General features: G+C 45.0%; 1 protein-coding gene across 5 annotated transcripts in view; it reads left to right on the top strand.

Moving 5' to 3' along the window:
* Window positions 1-3,349: 3,349 nt before the first annotated feature.
* CADM1 (cell adhesion molecule 1) overlaps window positions 3,350-19,140 on the top strand; it is a 116,350-nt gene continuing 100,559 nt past the window's right edge. For 2 of the 5 annotated variants that reach the window (XM_053452673.1, XM_053452672.1), the window contains exon 1: window positions 3,376-3,478. In XM_053452673.1, the coding sequence (XP_053308648.1) occupies window positions 3,403-3,478 (76 nt within the window). In that variant the 5' untranslated portion in view covers window positions 3,376-3,402. Of the gene's footprint in view, window positions 3,479-19,140 lie in introns of all 5 variants that reach the window. The other 3 variants (XM_053452676.1, XM_053452674.1, XM_053452675.1) reach the window with 2 other exon arrangements.

Here is a 19,140-nt window from a genome sequence, read left to right as displayed (position 1 = left end):
CAGCTTGGGACCCTGACAGACAATATATATTATCGTCTATTCTCTATTGTCCAACACAGAGGTTGTTTCTCTGTGAAGGTCTATGTCGTCTTTTCTATTTTTGTATAATAAAAAAAAAAAAAAAAAAAAAAAAGTACATTGAAATCATGAAGACAGCATTATTAAAGGAACAGTCTAGTCCCCAAAATGTATGTGTAATGTATATTAACATTAAAAATTAATGTATATTAGCATTAAGAACATTGTTTGTTATCCTTCTATCTCCACTCCACTACCTGAATTATCTATCACCATTAACAACACGACTATCTCTCCTACTAACCAGGCCCCATGCCTTGGGGTAATCCTTGACTCAAACCTCCTCTTCATCCCTCACATTAAGTCCCTCGTCAGGTCCTGCCGCTTGGACCTAAAAAACATCTCTCACATCCACTCATTCCTCACCCAAGAATCCACAAAACCTCTGGTTCATTCGCTTTTAATTTCCCATCTTGACTACTGCAACACTCTTCTGGTTGGTATTCCACTGTCTCCTCTGCAGTCTGTCCTAAATGCTGCTGCTAGGCTAATCTTCCTTGCACGTCGCTCCTCTTCAGCTTCCCCACTCTGTGAATCCCTCCACTGGCTCCCAATTACCTTTAGAATTAAATTTAAAATACTGGTACTGACATATAAGCCCCCCCGATAACACTGCCCACCCATACATTTCTGTCCTCATAAGCAAATACTCTCCTACTTGATCCTTCTTCCCATGGGCTAAGGCTCTCCTCCTCACTTATCACCTTTTCCTGTCTACAAAATTTTACTCGGGCTGCCCCTTATCTCTGGAATCTACTTCCACCGATCCTTCAGCTTTCACCCTCCCTCCCAACATTCAAGAAACATCTCAAAACCCACTTCTTCAGAGAAGCTGCACCATCTTAACTGCTAAAACTGCCCTGTTCCTAACACAACCCCACACTACCTCTCTCTGTGCGTTATGATTGTCACCCCATTCCCTCAAGATTGTAAGCTTGCGAGCCGAGCCTCTCCACCTACTGTATGGATTTGTCTTAGTCTGTCAATTCTCGTCTTGTCATACCCCTTAAATATATGTATTGTATTAAGCACTGCGTAGATTGTTGGCGCTATATACATAAAAGATAGTAATTGTTATGGTGTCTGTTTTGCAGAAGCCCCACACATGCATTTGCCCCCTAGATATTTTCCTGCAGCCGATGTGATACTATTACCTCCAGTCAGTTCCAGCTCTGCCCCAGCAAGGGATTGTTCACACTGAGTCGCGCAGTACCCAGTAGACACCCCTTTAAGACGGTACAGACTTGTAACATTTTCTCACTTCAACATTTTTCAACTGAAGAAGGAATATATTTATAGGATACTCGGAGCTGGCATCACATTACACAATACTTGTGAACTGTGGCATAATACAAAGTTGTAACCAGCTAGTACAGTAAAGGAGGAAATCATTGCCGTTTCATAAGTGCAGACAGTAAACCTGTGTTTTTGAGCAATTGCAGACACCACTTCTATTAAAATTTAACAATGTTTTCACACAGCAGACATAAATCCATCCTTGCCAACAAACTGAAGTCCAAACTGTTGCAACGGGTAGTCCTGAGTATGGGCCCCTGATGCTTCTTCCTTTAGCCGGTTTTCAGTCAGGATAATGTAGATCCCAAGACCTCAGGCTCGGCCACTTTTCGGAAAAACTCCCAGCAACTGGAGGGTTTTGTGACTTAATGGAAGATTGTAAAAGTTCTTGCAAAGTTGGTGTGGAGGGAATGACTTACATTATCCCTGTGCTGGGGCAGGAATGGGCAGCACACAGGAAAGGACTGGCAACTTCTGCTAGCACACACACATTCAGACACTCACGCTCACTCACTCTGACCCACCCTCACACCTCCATAAGTTTATCTTGTTCAGAGTAACATCGTCATACACGACCCTGAAGGATTCCCATGTCTGCGAGTGGGCTGGCCCAACTCAGACCCACCCTGGGCTGCCATCTATCCTCAGGCCAGCCTGCCCCTGGCTGGCACATGGAGAATGCCGAAATGTGTTGTGTGCACAGCGTTGGGTGAAACATCTTTGCAAGGCATGGGGACAGATGTTGCACGCAGTCTCACATCCTACATATGGTAGAATAACGGATTTGTGTTCCATGCATGACCGGCACACGGGAATTGGGGCAATGGCTTGCTTTTCCACGCTGTGCAGGGTAATTGGGTAAATGTGTCACATACATGACCAGCACAGAGAAAATGGGGATTAGCATTGCTTCCCTGGCACAAGGGGAAAAGGGATGCATACCACACACACGGCTGGTATGGGGAAGGAATGAGTGTCACAACCACGGCCAGCACACGGGGAATGCATGTCACACTCACAGCTGACCCAAGAAGATATAAGGATAAGTGTGAGATGGCTGACTCAAGGCAGAATAGGATACATGTCACACTCACTGCGTGCGGCTCCAGTGCTGAGCAGCGAGATATGGCATCATATCCTGGCGCTCAGCATTGATTGCCGGAAGCATTGGTGGGGAGTAGCGAAACCTCGCACTTCCCGCATTTTGGGCCGGTTAGCAGGAGAATACGGGAACATCCTCTCCCTGGGGCAGAAGACGCTCCCGGAAGTTCCATCCTATTGCGGAAGTGCGCTGGGAGGCAGGAGAGTGAAGTACGATGTAACGTTATTGGAGGCCCAGCTGTACATCTATCCTTAAAAGCCCGTGTATAATGTGTGTGGGTGCACGGAAAATGAAACTCCCGGTTAAAGAAACAATGTGAAAATGCAAAAATACCCTCAGTAAGGAAGAGGTTATTTGTATGAATACAACATCCATTCAAAACAATATCTTAACCCTATGCCTGCCAGATCAGTGCCTTCCCAAAGAGGTTAAATCATATCCACAGAAGCCGGTTTATTAACAAGTTGTCAAATACCGAACGATGTACCGAAATTCCCAAACATCCCCCCTCCACTATTTACTGGGGAGAAAAAAATACCATGAACCCAGAACTCGCCCCCCGCCTGCAGAACGTGCAGGTCTCCAGGAGGCAGAGAAATGCCCGAACTTCCCCGCAGATCCGAGAGTCCCGACTCAACCTCCCGCCTTCCTTCCCCATCCAGCTACACCGCGGGAGTCACATGACCTGCTGACGTCAGCGGGCTCGTTGGCCGGATAAGACCCGCCCCTCGCCTGCTTGTTACTTTGTATCCCACACGTGGTTGCGGCAGTTCACGGAGCTTCGCTAGTCGCAAAACCCTCCTCTCTTGACGTCACACGGAAGGCGTGTTTTGGAGGGAGTCACCACCTCCTCTTGCATGGATTAGCATCTGATTAGCATGTGATTAACGCCGACCAGAGGCTGCAGAGTGAAGCAGGTGCTGAACATGGCGAGTCAGCCTGGAGCAGCTCTCCGTCTCTTTCTCCTGATCAGCGGGCTCAGAATCGGACTACTGCAGCCAGGTACCGGGGATCGGGAGAAGGCGGGAAGAGAGCTTGGGGCAGAGAGGCATGAAAGCCTGAGACGGGTCAGGGAAACGGAGGAGCAGAGCTTCCAAAGCTGGGCTACCTGAGGAAGGGACGGGGAGTGTGGGGTAGGAAGGGACTCCGCGCAGGGGGCAATTCCTGGAGAGGGGGGATGCAAACTACACGCAATAACATGCTAGGGGGTGTGAAGGGGAAAGCACAGAGACGGGAGAAGTCAGCAGCCTGGAGGGCAGAGTGAGGAATGCAGAGAGAGAGTGAGCTGCCTGGAGGAGGGAAAACGGGGAGAGATGGAAAGGATAGAGAGGGGAAGGGAGAGGGAGAGGGAGGGCAGGGACCCAGAAATCATGGAGCGTCGGATAACAGGGAGTCAGACACGGGGGGGACTGACCGGGGTGCGGAGATGTAAAGGAAGGGATGTGGGGAGAGGGAGAGCTGGGGAGATTGGGAGGTGAAGGATGTGAAACAAGTTGTGGTGGGGAGAGTTAAAGGCTCAGGGAAGTGATCGGGGAGAAGGGAGGCTGCAGGATGAGTCTGTGGAAATAGGTATGAGAGATAGAAGGATGAAGTAGAGATGCTTGTTGGGTGGGGGCAGGGTTCTGGAGTGTGATGGAGAGGTGTGGGAAGAATTCAGGAAAGGGATGTGTGAGAAGAGGTTAGGATGAGGAGGAGGGTGGTGGGGAGAGATGGACAAGAAGATGCTTGGAAGTGATGGGGAGATCAGGGTACTGGCTTTAGTGTAAAGAGAAGACTTAATAGGAGTTAAACGCAATGTATGGAGACAATCAACACACTGGGAGGAAATGAAATCAGAAAGTGATTCAGGGAAATGAGATTGGAGCTGAAAGGATATAGCTGAAGAAATGATCATTTATTGTTTATATATATATAGCGCCATCAAATTCAGTAGCAATGGAATGAAAGTGGGTGAAGGAAGCTTTTGGGGAGCAGTCGGAGAGAAGTGCGCAGATGGGCAAATAAGAAAGGGAATTGAGTGAAAGAAGGGAAGGGTGGTGAGAGGGATGGACCAAACATGGATAGCCAGAGAGAGACTTCACATGAAAGAGAGATGCAAGGATCATGGAGATGAGAGGGAAAGAAGATGAAAGGAGAAGAACAAAAGAGAAGGGGGGTAGTGGGAGAGAAATGGGAGAACAGGAGGGAGATGGAAGGATGAGCACAAAAAAAACTTGAACGATCTTCCTTGCGTTTAACCCATAGCTTCCATTTGCCACTTGTTGCTGATGATGGTGGGACTGGCAGATCCTCCTCTGTGATCCCTGTTCCACTTGTGTTTGTTTGGGAAGGGGGTAGGGGGTTGTTAGATATTGACTCTGATCTTTACAAGTGATTGGGGTTAGCCCTGGCACCCTGGTGTGAAGTTAATCAATGGATGTGGGGGTTATCTCTGGCATCACCCTTCCCCCTACACTTGTGTCTTCTAACAATTTGGCCACCTGTTGTTAGTATTCCTTAGACCTTTATTTTGGTGATTGTTGGGTTAATATTTGTCACATTCTCGTGTCACGCAGTTACTCGTTTCTATAGCCCGGAGTCACACTGCGAATATTACATCCACATCTAGAGATTTATTGCATTTAATCTTAGATCTTGAATTGTGTAAGTTCCTCATGAACCATCCCAGACTGCAGCGTAAATATATATATTGTATATATTTAGAATTTGTGTGTCTTCTGCTGATTGGTTATGGAGCCGTCTCTCATGCTCTGCTATACATTATCAGCAACATACTCACTCAGCGCACACTGCGTAGTCGGTGCCTCCTCCCCACCCGGCGAATGCTGTAAATGGTGCTTTTAGTAAGGCGACTCCGATGCATTTGGGCATCTTTTGTAAACTAAATGGTGAAAAACCTAGTTGAAGACCTGATTGCTTCAGGCGGAATGTTATTTACCTCCTGCGGCTGGGATTGTTTTTACTGTGGATAATCTCAAACTGTTGCTTAACCCCCCCCTCCTGCCCTCCCTTCTTTCCCTTGGGGGCACATAGTGTGAAAGGGAAGGCTGGATGTAGAATGGTCTAGGTTTTAGGATGGGGGTGGGGGATTTAAATCATGTAAAATCCTTTTAATTCCGCTCGGAAGGGATGTTTTCATGTGTAATTTGTCTCAATGTCTGAGATAAACCTCAGGCCCCCTCTCCTCCGCTCCTTTCGGTTTTCTCCCTGCAGTCTGGAGTGTGAGATCTGTGTTGTGTGTAATTGTCTACCTACTGTCGTTGAGCTGTGTTTGTCTCCCCATAAACACGTTACATCTTTTCACAGACGTGGAGTCTGATCCGTGATAATCTTCTTCTTGGACTTGGCTTGCATTGGGAATGGGCCATGTCTCGGGTTTGGTAGGATTGTGATCAGGATGGGCCGTGTTGTCACTAGGAGGTTTCGCTGCCGGTGTAAAACAGTCGCTCTGTGCTTCTGGAGGTTTACACTGCAACTGTTCTGGCACAGCTCCGAATCAAGAGGGCAGTGTTAGCATATCCAGAACAAAAACACAGAGAAATACTCTTTTTCTCCCCCCCCCCATCCTCCCTGTTATTACGAAGGAGTGCTCTGCCTGTCCCTTCTGTCGCCGGGTACTATTGTCTAATCACTTTGCAGCCCATTACATTGGAATACTCCCTACCTTGCCCAACCCTTAGGACACTGCCATAGAATAGTCTCCTTTCTTATGTCCCCCAGCCTGCTAAGCTCCCCTTACTCTAGCTCGCTAGTATATTCTCTGCCTGAACTGTGTAGAAATACTATTTCTGTAACCATAATAGAGAACTTGTTTCAAGCCACCACAGATCTGTAGTGTAACAGCATTAAATATCTTCCCTTAACCCTGGTGCATGTAGTTGACCCTGGCCCATACTTCATGCCAGGACACATTACCTGTCCCTGACACCAGAACGACCAGACACTAACTTCCTATCCCTCAGTGTTGTGTATCTGAACACTCGGCTGTACATATGAGTGACCTCTACAAACTGCTTATACTATGATGTAGAATAACTCCTCAACATCCATCAGTCTATCTATCCTAGAAAAACGTTCTCCCACCATCGCTTCCAGATTTACTTTTCTAAACTTGAACATCCTACCTGCGTTTCAGGTATACACCCTTGGTGTGCTTATGAGCTCACCTATCCATTTCTGTCTATTCAAAATGTTTTCTTATTGAAGACACTTGGTTGCATGTTTCTTCTTGTCTTTAGGACTGTGCTTCCAGAAATGGTCAGCTCTATTGTTCATCCTACAATGTTGTGGACATAACTGCAAGCTAAATATTAAATGTAGGTGGTAAAGGAAGAACTAAGGAAAAGTAGTGAGCCACATTGTGGAAGGAAGAGGGAATATGGCCGGAGTACTGAAATTAGACTCTGATTGAAGCAACAAGGTGGCTTTTGGAAAAGAACTGCTATGTGTTATCATGTAATCATCCTATGGAAGTTAGGATGATTACATGAGAGGTAGGCAAGAGACTTCAGAAGTGACGAGGGTGCTATTTGAGCAATTATTAGTGCAGATGGGCCAATGTAGGTATATGGATGCAATTTGCTTGCTTAGGAGCCAGGAATGGAGATTGATGGATGCTAATGCATAGCTCACCCCATAGTTTGAGGCGGTATTTATACCTGGCTTCTGGGATGGGAGCACTAAGCACTAAGTTGTGATGGAGAACATAGAAGACATGTGAGTAGAGCAGTGGGTGGAAAGAGCCCATTGACTACACAAAGCCAACAACTCCACTGGGTGTTCTGTACTCCTCACTGGAGTCATTGGAAAGATATAAACTGACGCGTGTCGGTGTTTGCTCACAATATGCTACACACTAGGGGTTGGCAACATTGCTCATGGTGGATATTTAATGGGATCTGTGGTGGACAAGTTAATGATTCTCTATGGACCTTCACAAACCTTGCCATGGACAATTTACATACCAAAGAATGTGTAGAAGGAGACAATCGGCTATCGTATGCGTTGATGTGCATATGATGGCTGGCGTGTACCCTTAATCATGCAATAAAATAAGATTATTTTACTATATGATTACTTTATTTTATTTTCTTCTATGTGACATCCCTTCTCCCTCTATCAAAGATGACCTTCCTTCTTTGGATATTGTTGTTGTTCTTTTGCTGAAAGTTGCTTGTGTGGCTAACATTGTAACCAAGACAATCTAAACAAACACATACATTTGTATACAAACTCCTGTTTTCCTGGCTTGCCATCCAGCCTTAGGAGAGGCCCTTTCCATGGTTTTCTAAGAAGAGCTGGTAGTAATTTATGATTTTTTACTCGTCGTGACTGCTGAGAGCATGTTCAGAGTATTTACTGGAAGTTGTTGACTATAATCAATGTTTTTACATGAACTAAAAATGAGTATAAAACTGGGCTAATAGTGGAAAAACAGTACAGACACACAATTACAGACAAACATTATGCGTTTTCCAAATCCAAGTCTTAGAAGACAACATCATGGTTTTTGGCCAGCAGCATTTGAACCTTAAAATGTTCCATTTTAATTGGACAGCACCTCAGATCTCCTCCTTATCTCGATGACCCCAGAATAGGCAACCTGCAAATATATTTAAAGGATTCGTATCATCTCTTGTATTTTTCTTGTTTAGGGCACAGATTGTTTGGGTTTTAGGGTCTATTCACAAAAGGGAGAGTTGTGGTTTCAGCTCCTTGACTTCACTATACATTATGAAGGTCCAAAGCTCGGTGAGTGTCTGCTGCAGGCACAGCCCTGTATAATGTATAGTTGAATTAGTGAGATTTCTTCATCCATTGGTTTATGCATTATACAGGGCCCCTTCAGCCTTTTGCTGGGAAAACTTGCCAGCACTAGCGCTTTATTATGAATGGGAGAGTTAACTCCCAACTTTCCTGCAAACTCTTCCTTTAGTAAATAAACATGTTTGTCTTGTGTTGATCTCAGGACCTTTAGGTATCTGGGTCACCTTAATGCTGGCTGAGAGCAGTGGGAGCTGCCGTTCAGAAATCGCTGGCAGCCTTCCCAGCTCAACAAGTAGTCCCCATCTCCTTGTCCCCAAACTCGTCTCATCTGTCGCCTGAATTTTTCTTCTTCTCTGAAATGCAAGGTGGGGGAGGGGGTGATGTGGCAACAGCTTCTCGCTAGCGCGTCGCTCCTCATCTCTAATTAAAGGTAGATGATGCTTAGCATTGTGATATTGCTCTGAACGAGCATACTTTGAGGCTCATTCATACTGTGATAGACCTAGCAAAAAAGAATACTTTCTTAAAATGGCTGGCTTTGACCTTAGATACCCCCTAATGCACAAATGTCCTCATTAATGGGCGCTTCGTGTTATCCGGATATGATACTGTTTTTGTTTTTATTCTCGTGTTTATTTGTGAAGTATCCTTCTTCTGGAACGGTCTTGTCGTGTCCGGTGAGTTGTTTACATTAAAGGGGCCGTTTGCTCTCCCGCGAAGAGGCTTGCGTGATGACGAGCGCTGAAAAATAAAGCACTCACTTGATTAGGCGCTGCAGCTTCCCTCCTCTGCTGTGCAGCGATTCTTGTCACTGATTGGTTACATCATGCATGGCAATCAGTGGCAGGATAGCACTTCCGTCGAAATGAATGGACGTGGGTATATCGCGTGCAAAGAAATGTGTTGGGCAAACGTACCTCTGGGGGTGGTGGGAAAGGGGCAAATGCAGAATCCCCCCCCATGCATCTGCAATCTCATCACAAGAGTTTAAAGGGGCCACACAGCTATCGTATACATTAGAGCACACGTGATGGATGTAGTGTCCCTTTTAGGGGCCAAAGTAACTTTTCTGTTGGTCGCGCGTGAATCGGGTGGAATAGGTGCTCTTTCGGTGTATATGGGGGGAGGGGATGTGAGCTGTTAGTGGATAAGTAAGGGGGGGGTACTTGGACATGGTGGGTTTGGAGGAGGGCTGCTGTAGCTGCCTTTCCTGTATGAAACAATGTGGCTATTCATGATGCTTGTACATGCAGTCCGTGAATGAGCTCCTTTTTTTTTTTTTTACCGTGCTGGTGGGGGACTGGTCGCCCCTCGCTCATTAATGATCCATCCTTCATGGTGCAAGTGACATTTACTTGGTTGTAAGGACCTTGTTAACCCTGCGTGGCCCTGATAGCTGCAGCTCTCCAGTGTCTCCGGATGGAAAGGTGTAGTAGGGAGGGAGGGAGTGTGTGGGCCGGAGATTCTGGAACACGGGGTTCCGTTGGAGCCATTTCTAGCTTTCACCGAAGCTGGCTTCCCACTGCAGAACGCTGACGCCGGCACACGGAACAGATGCTATGGCACTCCCTATACTGTCAAGGGGTAGTATGGTACAGGGTACCCTGAGGGGTTTCACACGGTGCGTGTCGGTTTTCTAGTAGTTTCTAGGAAATTTCCTCTTAGTCCGAGACTAATCGTTTCAATGTAAACGATTGCTGTGAAGAGATAGTGGGGAGAGCTAAATGCGCCATTGCTTTAAATTGACTATTTCATTTTTATTTTTTTTTAACTCTGTCCTGATAATATTTCACGCCTCATTTGTCACTTCGAATTGCCAATAAAAAGAACGCCGTTCCTTTTGTAACATGCTAAATCAGGCAGCGCGCAAATAAAAATAACTCTGCATGCCTCTGAGGGTTTGCCAGGCAGAAAGCGCGTTGTGAGGGGATTGCATCCCTGCTGCGGCCGCACACAATGGAATGATGGAAGATTACACGGGGCTGCAACAAGCCGGCGTGGTGACTTCTCGCGCTCCACAACCCTGCCATCTGCATCGTCCCCGCAGAGGCCCGAAACGCACATCCGTGTTGGGCTGCTGGTAGTGGGAGTTGCAGACCATGGTGGCCGCCGCTGTACTGTACTCGTAGCTTTCCTTTAGAGTAATATCCCATGCGATAATAAATTGTGTGTGTTTTGCTTTTCTCGTGAAATATATTATATATAATGGGATTCTAATGTGAAGTTAAAGGTGGTCCCATTCAAACAAGGAATAGAATTGACCAATCCACAGGTATGTTCTGTTAGTTGCTATGGTGATAAGAACAATTTTCAAACTTTGCGCGTAACTCCCCCGATATGTATTATCTAGTAGTAATACTTTGCCATTATGTTTGTATGATGTATCACGCGGCACATACAGGGTGCGATATAACTGGACCAATATGCCCCTTCCTTTACTAAACCAACATGAAGCCGTCCGGAACTGAATGAAGAATCATAAAGCATTATGTTGGAGCCAAAACCCTTATGTTCTGTTTCTGACAGGTATACCTGAAATATGACAGGGACTCTTCAGCCATCATATATACATAAATGCATAAGATGGGGAGATTCTGCAGAACCCGCATATGCATTAGCCCATTTCCTACCCCCCCCCCAGTTACTTGCCTCTGGGAGATGAGACATATGAATAGGAGTGGTTTTCTACCTCCGATAGGTGCTTCAAACAGCAAAAACAGTGGCATGAAACGTTAGACCACAGAAGAGGCATTCTGCTGCAGCTTCTCCTGAAGACAAGTTTTATGTATATATATCTTGAATGCATGAATACTTTTAATATGCATTCTTCGTTCAGGGCCTGCGTGGGACACGGGACGCTCCCTATTAGATATTTTTTGTTACTGTTGCGCAGATAATGGGGTGCGATAAGGCTTGGGTTATGCGATAGTACTGGTAGATCCGGATTACCGTATCCCGCCGTCCGTATCCAGCGTCCTGCTGCCGGCTACCGCTTGTTCTTTTACTTGGCCTTCGGCTGAGCGTTAAGCGGGATTATTGATCCGAAGCTGCATTCTTTTTTTTTTTTTCAAACCACGGTAATTTCTTTCCGCTTTTGTATGGGAGGCTGATTTAGATAGGGACCGTCACCTTTTTTACTCTCTTATATGATTGGTCACCGCGTGGGTCATTTTAACAAAGTGCCTTTAACCCTCTTCTGTGGGGTGTGAAATTAACGACGCGCCTATGGCTCGGAGCCCACATCGTTCTGCCGCTTCTAAGTCAAAGGAAACAACGTGCGGCTGCCATTCAGAGAAGATTGATTTCTCCTGCTCGTTAACGGGCACTCACCTTGATCTGAGAGCGGGGGAACCTCTACAGTAATCGAACCTGGCGGATGACAGTGGCTTGTTACTGGGGCCGTGCGTGTGTGTAAATGAGTTATATATGAGTAACATATATATATTATATATGAGTAACATATATGTACATATACCGTGTTAATACTTTTGTATGTTACCAAGATCCAGAGCATTACTCTTGCGTGAATGAAATCTATTTTCTGTAGTGTCATTGAGCTATTTGCCTTTGTTTCCATATTTTAGCTGTAGTGTGTGTGTGTGTGTGTGTGTGTGTGTGTGTGTGTGTGTGTGTGTATATATATACACAAAAAATAGTATAGTGAGAGGCTGCACAGCGGTGTATGCTGCTTTCCAGCTGGCTAGTTAGCTCTGGAGCAGATACAATCTGACTTGGGGCTGTTCCAATCTGTGTTTTCTCTATAAATACCCCACTGATCGAAGGATAGGTGCTCTGTGGGGGGCTCTATGTGCAGATGGTAAGAATGCTTCATGCGAACGCTGGAGATATGTGCGAAGTACGTTCAGGGAGGGTATATACCTCCTCGAGTTCTGCTTCGGATTTTGGTATTTGTGAAGCTGGTAAATAATGCAGCCTCTGCCGCCGGTGATGTCGGGTCTCCCCTCTCAGCGATTCTCTAGGATCCATTAAATCCGATGAGAAGAAAGGACTCCTTTAAGGCATTATGAATTATGTCTGTGTAGATTTAAGCATGCGCTGACCCACATCGCCATGTCTTTGATTATAGGAAGCGCTTCTTACCTGCGATGTTCCCCACCCTGCCCCAGGGGAGGACAGAATTCCATATAATGGAGCCAACTTTTCTTGTTTTATAAAATGCCAATAAAAGCCTAAAATTATTGTTTTGGTATGTTACTTTAATGGCGGCCATATACGCCAGCGTGGGCTTGTATAGAATTACCTGCGCATAATACATTGATGTTTTTTTTTTCTAAAAAGCTATTAAGGATTAGAATACAAAGATATCCTCACGGAATAAACATTGTACATTTTAACAATATGTTGATACAATGTTAAGAAAATTAAAATAAAAAGCCCGTACAAGAGTAAAACGGGACTATAATTTATACAACTTTGTGTCCACCAAATTAAACACTTTGTAAGTAAATGCCGCATTAGAAACTTAACCCCTTAAGGACAATGGGCGGTCCCTAAACCCATTGAAAACAATGCATTTTGAACGCGTACATGAATGAAGTAAAATTTTGCCTCATTCATAACATTTGCCAGGAACATATTGTCTCGGGACGTATTACCAACATAGAGATGGGCTTCATGCTTATCCAACACATGTTTAAAAAAGACAACACACTGTATTAAGCCTCTACCACTACCGCTGGGAGGATGTTCCACTTATCTACCACTCTCTCACTGTAGCAAAAAAAAAGGAAGTTAATATTTTTTTCGAATAAAATGTTTGATAATGCAAAACATTTAAAGTTCAAATCTATTTTAATCAAACGCATCCTTTATGTTGCATAAAGCAGACGCTCTTCCATGAAACAAGGTGGTTAAAAAAAAAAAAAAAAAAAAAAAAAGGTGACATCTGTACATTGAGCTAGCCGCTAGCTATCAAATCGCTAGATTAAATTTTATGGTAGTGTAAAGGTTTTGGCTTCTGTGTGTATGCCGGTGGATCCATGCGTTCAGTGTGTGTAAAGGATGTGATATAGGGAAGTATTTTTATTGATGTGTTTAGTGGCACAGCAAGGTTTATACACTGACATTATCTGCGCATTTGGTGTCCATTTAAATGTTGTATCGGTAATTGGCTAGCAGGTGGAATCTTGGTAGCCAGAAAGCAAATCCTAGTCACCGTGATGACCTGGAACCTGGGGTTTTGGTCCCTGTTTTACATGATCTCCTGTTACTGGAATGCACAGGTAATGTCTTGCGATTAAAGGAAATTTAACTTGTTCTTCACGCTAGCAAACGTATACTAGAACGGAATGGTGTATTTATGGGGTGCCTGACACAGGCCGGATCCCCAGCTGCCTCCCAGGACCTACCTGGAGGAGAGTCCTGCGCTCAGTGCCGGGACATGGTGCCGCATCCTGACCGCGTGGCGCAAGACATTCTGCGCTGGCTAGGAAACTATCCTCTATAGTGGAAATGACTACTCACGAGATAGATCTAGTGGCCCAGTGAGTGGAGGGAGAGGAGTCCACCAGAGAACTCTATCCCACTCATGTGGTGGCTGGACCTGGTGCTTAAGGCTTTTCGTTGGCTGAGGTTGCAAGGTTTGGGTAACAAAGTAACCGTCTGTGATAATGGGCTCGGACGTTCTTCACACGCTGTACTTCCTTTCCTTAAACGCGCTAGCATGAGATCTATGGATTACCGTCCGTTTAATGCGAATAAAACAAGTCTTGCACACGATGTCTGGAGTGTACGTACCCTAAGTAATGATGCAGGCGAATCATTTATATCTTCAATATCGGTATGTGCTAATAACCAGCGACCTATCTCTACTGTACTGCCCCTCCAGTCACCCTCTTGGAGCTGGGTACCGTGACTCTGAGCGACAGGATGTGATGTCATGGCATGATACACCGCCTATTATTGGTCTGCTGGTGGCTATTTATGTAATGATATAAGGTTTTCTATCTACAAAAAAAGGAACACCAGGGGAGGAAAAAGGGACTCAAAGGTTTGGGTCCAGAAGAGGCACTAGTACACTTGGCAGGTATGTTCATGTACATAGGCCCAATTCCTTGAGCTGTTAACATCAGTCACAAATGGAGATGCTTTCTAGAAGTAACCAGAAAGAAGAGTTATTAAGGCGTGTTTGGTGCTTTGAGAGCATTTTAGAGATTCTCTGAGGTCCGTTCAGCTGACATCGGGCTGTTTTCAGGATGTACTCTGGTGTCGCGTGATCGGTACAATGTGCATTTATGCTGACTGTTTGTTTCTGTTCCTCTAGTAAAACCCTCATACATCTATAAGGTGGCATCTGCTAGTCCCATGCAGCCCGCATCTGTCTATTTCTATAAAACTAATGAATCTGTGTGCGGATATCCACGTTATCCAGTGAACAAAGTGTTGCTTGTACCCAAATACACCCATAAAAATATAATGCAAGATTTGGAGTTGGAGGCTGAGAGCGTAAGGGGTAACATGCGGAAAATAGCACTTTACAGAAGTAGTAGATACCTAGTAGAAAAGTAAATCAGATACAGCACTTTGGACAAATAATATTAAGGAATGAATGGAATGGTAGCGGTTATGGGCTTATCGCCCTGAAACTGATTAGTTGGGTGCCAGTGCGTGAGATTAGTGCGCCAGACTTATTACTGTTTAGTAGAATGACCAGAAACCCTTTAGAATAAATTCTGCCGTTGTATTATGTCTCTTGCTAATGCGTGGGGCATTTATCGTACGTGTTACTGTTGAACGTTGGAATAACGGGACAGTGGCATGCATGGCGGCTTGGTGCCCGGTGGGCAGTCGCCGATGGCCACAGCGCCCCCTCTGGTCGGTTTTGGTATGTTAATGTGCTTTACAGGAGCCGGATAGTGATCGTGGTTTGCTTCTGTTTTTGTTCAGGTGAATATTAATGTATTCCGTGAGGCGTGCTTTAGTTGTGACAGCGCACATTAAGCGCTAATAACATCTCTTCTCATCCCAGAATTACAAATACTCATTTGAATACCTGCCGTATAGTGCCTGGAAATCACAGGTTTCCAATAAACAAGCGCACATCATAAAGGGAGAAGAAGTTTCTGAATCTTTGCTTGGGCGGCTCGTATACATGAATCCCGTCCTGCGGATCCCGTCTGCTGTGAACAGCTGTGCTTCTCGCATGTATTACGTTGGATCCCCGCGATCGCGTTTCTGAGTTATTTCATAGACAGAAAATTACATTTTATCCGAAATGCGACACAGACTCTAAAATTCTCCTGGTGTTTATTTCCTGAGACCTGCTTTTGGTTCGTAGGATCTGTGTATCCTCTGTAGGAGGATTTAATGTCTGTTTGGTTCTTTATTTAAATGCTTTGTTCAGATAATATTTCAATAGATCCGCGAGTTGCTGCCTTAAGGCAGATCTGTCGCTTTCTTAGATCCAAACACAGATGGACTCCCCTATACATTTGGCTCATTTCCTACCTCCAGCGCCTTTGGGCAAGTGTACGCTTCTCTATACCATCCCAGGCTGAGATTTCTAGACTGCCGTTAGACCCTCCGTTTGGGTCGTAGACTTTTCCTTTGTTTAGTTATACTTTATGATCTGGTGGCTACATGGAAATTGTAGCCATCGCAGCTTTAAGGATCCATCTCTTTTGGTGACCCTCTTCTTCTCGCTTGATTTGCCACAAAAAGGGTATTTCCTTGCTGGTCCCAGAAAAGACAGTCCAACAAACCTGTTTGAGTAAGCTTTCAAGACCTCAGTAGTCCTGGTTTCATATATCAAGGTCTTAAAACCCTATGTGACTCTGATTCTATGAACGTCAGGTCACTACAGTGCGACTCGCTTGGGGGGTGCGAGTTCCTTTTTAAAAGGGCAGTGGTGCGTGACACAACTCACTCCAATTTCATTATTTTTAAAAATAATTTATTCTCTGTTCTAGCTGCAGTTTTATGATATTAAGAAAACGTATAATTTAAGTCTTTTTTTTTTTTTTTTTTTTTGGCAGCGCCTAGCAGACCTGACTTCTAGTCTCAAGTGAGGAATAAATCTCCTTTTACAATATAATTTACAATGCTTGCGAGGGGCTCTGTGAACCATCTCCCCGTTTACACAACAATATCGGAGAATATTTCTCACTTGAGATATTACTCGATAGAACATGGCTAAAGGAAATAAAATAAAGCAAGGCAAATGGCCGCTTCTCCGACACATTAAGTTTAACGTAACGTTTGTCAAGTGACTGCAGCTACAAAAAAACAAAAGGGTAACTGGAAAGCCTCCTTTTTCTATACCTATATCTATATTAAACCCTGTATAGGGGCAGGTGTGCAAAGCAGAGCAGAAAGACACTTTATGTTTGCAATTGTATAGATTGAAATGAAGATGGCTTTTGGATCCGGTAGCGGCACACCCTCCGTGGAGCGTTCACTCGCTCTCCGGCTTTTCTTTGCTTACTTGCGCATGTGCACTGCTGACCAGGAGATGTTTCATGCAATGAATCTCCTGCAAGACATATGCAACACTCGGATATCATACATTAAAGTACGTGCGATGGCACATAAAGCACTGGACCTGGTCCTTCTGTCTGCCTCGGCACCTACATCCCCCTCCTTCGTCCTGTAATGTCTGCTGATCGGTGACTGGTGTGTTTTTACTACAAGCATGTTGATACTTGTGGTTTTTCGACGTTTCAAAAGAAGACCTCTGTCTCATTTACTCCTCCCCTGGCTGCGTCCATGCACAGCAGTGGCATACTGAAGTACTCTTCCTGCACATTCCCTGTAACTCCTCCCATTGGAATGAATGGGCGTAGAAGCAGCCAATAGTGTGAGGGCTGACCTCGTATCGTTGCGTGATATATGAGCGGAGTGGTCCTTTAGTAAAGTACCGGTTATTGCCAGAGATTAGTGGCAGGTTTACTGCGTGTGTATGAAAAGTCGGCATAAATACAACTTGTAGCCAGTGTGTAGACAGACACGGAGCGCCCCGTACACTGTAGGCTTATGATATATGCCGTATAGTTTAAAGACTTTGCACCCGAGTGTATGAGCTACGGGCATGCTATATATCTAAGAGTCGGGGGGTAACAGTGATGATGTCATGGTGCCATTGGTAGTGGAACACTCCGTCCCAGACTCCTCATTTAGCTACCAGGGCAAACCCAAATAGTTCCTTACATGACTGATTCACAGGGTACTTAATTTTGTTCATTATTAATAAGTAATTAGAAATAGTTACTTGGTTCTCCGTTGGAGGAGGGTGTAAGGCCGATAATGGTTTATGATACCTGGGTGATCTTTAGTAAATTTACAGTATTTCTCATAACACCTGTTTATATCGTGCCAGCGGATTCTGTAACATGTAGCGATGGGAGTTATATATAATAACAAAATATCAAATGAAATGAAGCAGATGGTGTAGAGGGTCCTGCTTGCTAGACTTTACAGTGTGAAGGGGAGTTGGGGACCTGAGAAATGTGATATATTTTTGCTGCAAGCCCAGACGTTGACTGGTCCAGACTGTTTTTCTTGACCCAATTGTAGGTCACTGGGGTCATAGAGAAGTATTATATCTTAATGGTTTATTGCATCCTTTACTTGCTGGAGAGATGGAACGTTTTGATTCTAACCACAGCTCCTGTCCGCAATTACCTTCGAAAGGTTTACAGGGAAGCCGCCGCTTTGTCTCAGTCCTAGCCCTGCCTCGCTATATGTTATATCATGCATGGCCGGTAGATGTAGACATGGTCAATGTCCAATCTACTCACAGAGCGGTACCGGCACCTTACCATAATCGCCCGACGGGCATCTGCCCCGCAGATCACCTTCTCCCTGCTGAGCCGGAGGAGCCGCCTTCTCCATCTCTGTTTAGTAGCTCGTGGCTGAATATATTCCCGTAAACTTCGCTGTCCCGTTGGTATTTTTCATAGCGAAAGCCTTTGCATTTGATCAGGGCATTAACGTCAGAACGATTCCACCCGCCTCGGATAACAGGAACACACAGACTGCTCCCTCTGTTCCCGCTAATTTATTCGCTTTCTCCCATAGAGAGATTTACTGGGGTTTATATCTTTGCCAAATGCCAAGAGGGGAAGTAAAACCCATTGTATCTGATCATAAACCTGCTTTCCTCTGGTATTAGTGCTATTGGAAAAGGCTTTTTTGTTCTTACAAGTTACGGGGGCTATTTCAATTACACGGTTATCAGCGGCTGCTGCAGTCTTAACCCCCGAATGCACCGCAGGGGCTGCTGCCTGGTTTAACTCCTTGGCTTAACGCGTATTCATGTAAAGTGTTTGGCAACCCACGGCCCTTAAGCTCTTGGAGTACAACTCCCGTCAGGTTGGCTGAGAGTGATAGGAGTTGTAAGAATATGGTTACACAACTACTAATTGTCTTTTCTGCACGCTTTCAGTGTGTTTAACGTATTCGTTGTTCAGGAATCCCTGTGGTATGGATCCCAGTGTGAGAACTACAGGAAGCTTTAACCAACCTGCGTACGGTAGTTCAATATAAAGTATTTATATATAATTTAGTATCATCCATATAAAAATTAGGTTTGAGTCCAAGAAGAAGAATCTTTGTATATGTTGTGACCATTCCGTCCCCAAGGTCCGCGTGAGACTTGACCGGACGTCGCTAGTATTCTGGTTTTATGCTACGGAGCCTATTATGATGTTTAACAAGCCGCAGACCACTGATATAACGCTTGAGATGCGTAACTATGGACATGCGCTGCATGCCGTTTATTATACACGGGTGTATATCATACCTAGGTAGACAGATCTACATAATGGGGTTGACCTGTGGTAGGGCTTACGCTATTAAGCATGAGGGCAAGCATTCAATAGTATAGCGGCCCAAAGCCCCTCATATTTTAATTTTGTGTCGAGAGGCATAAACCACAGTTT

This window comes from Spea bombifrons, chromosome 12 (genome assembly GCF_027358695.1).
Source record: "Spea bombifrons isolate aSpeBom1 chromosome 12, aSpeBom1.2.pri, whole genome shotgun sequence".
Lineage (NCBI taxonomy): Eukaryota > Metazoa > Chordata > Amphibia > Anura > Pelobatidae > Spea > Spea bombifrons.
Note: the sequence above shows the minus strand (reverse complement) of the source record. Positions and strands in the feature narration are given on the sequence as shown.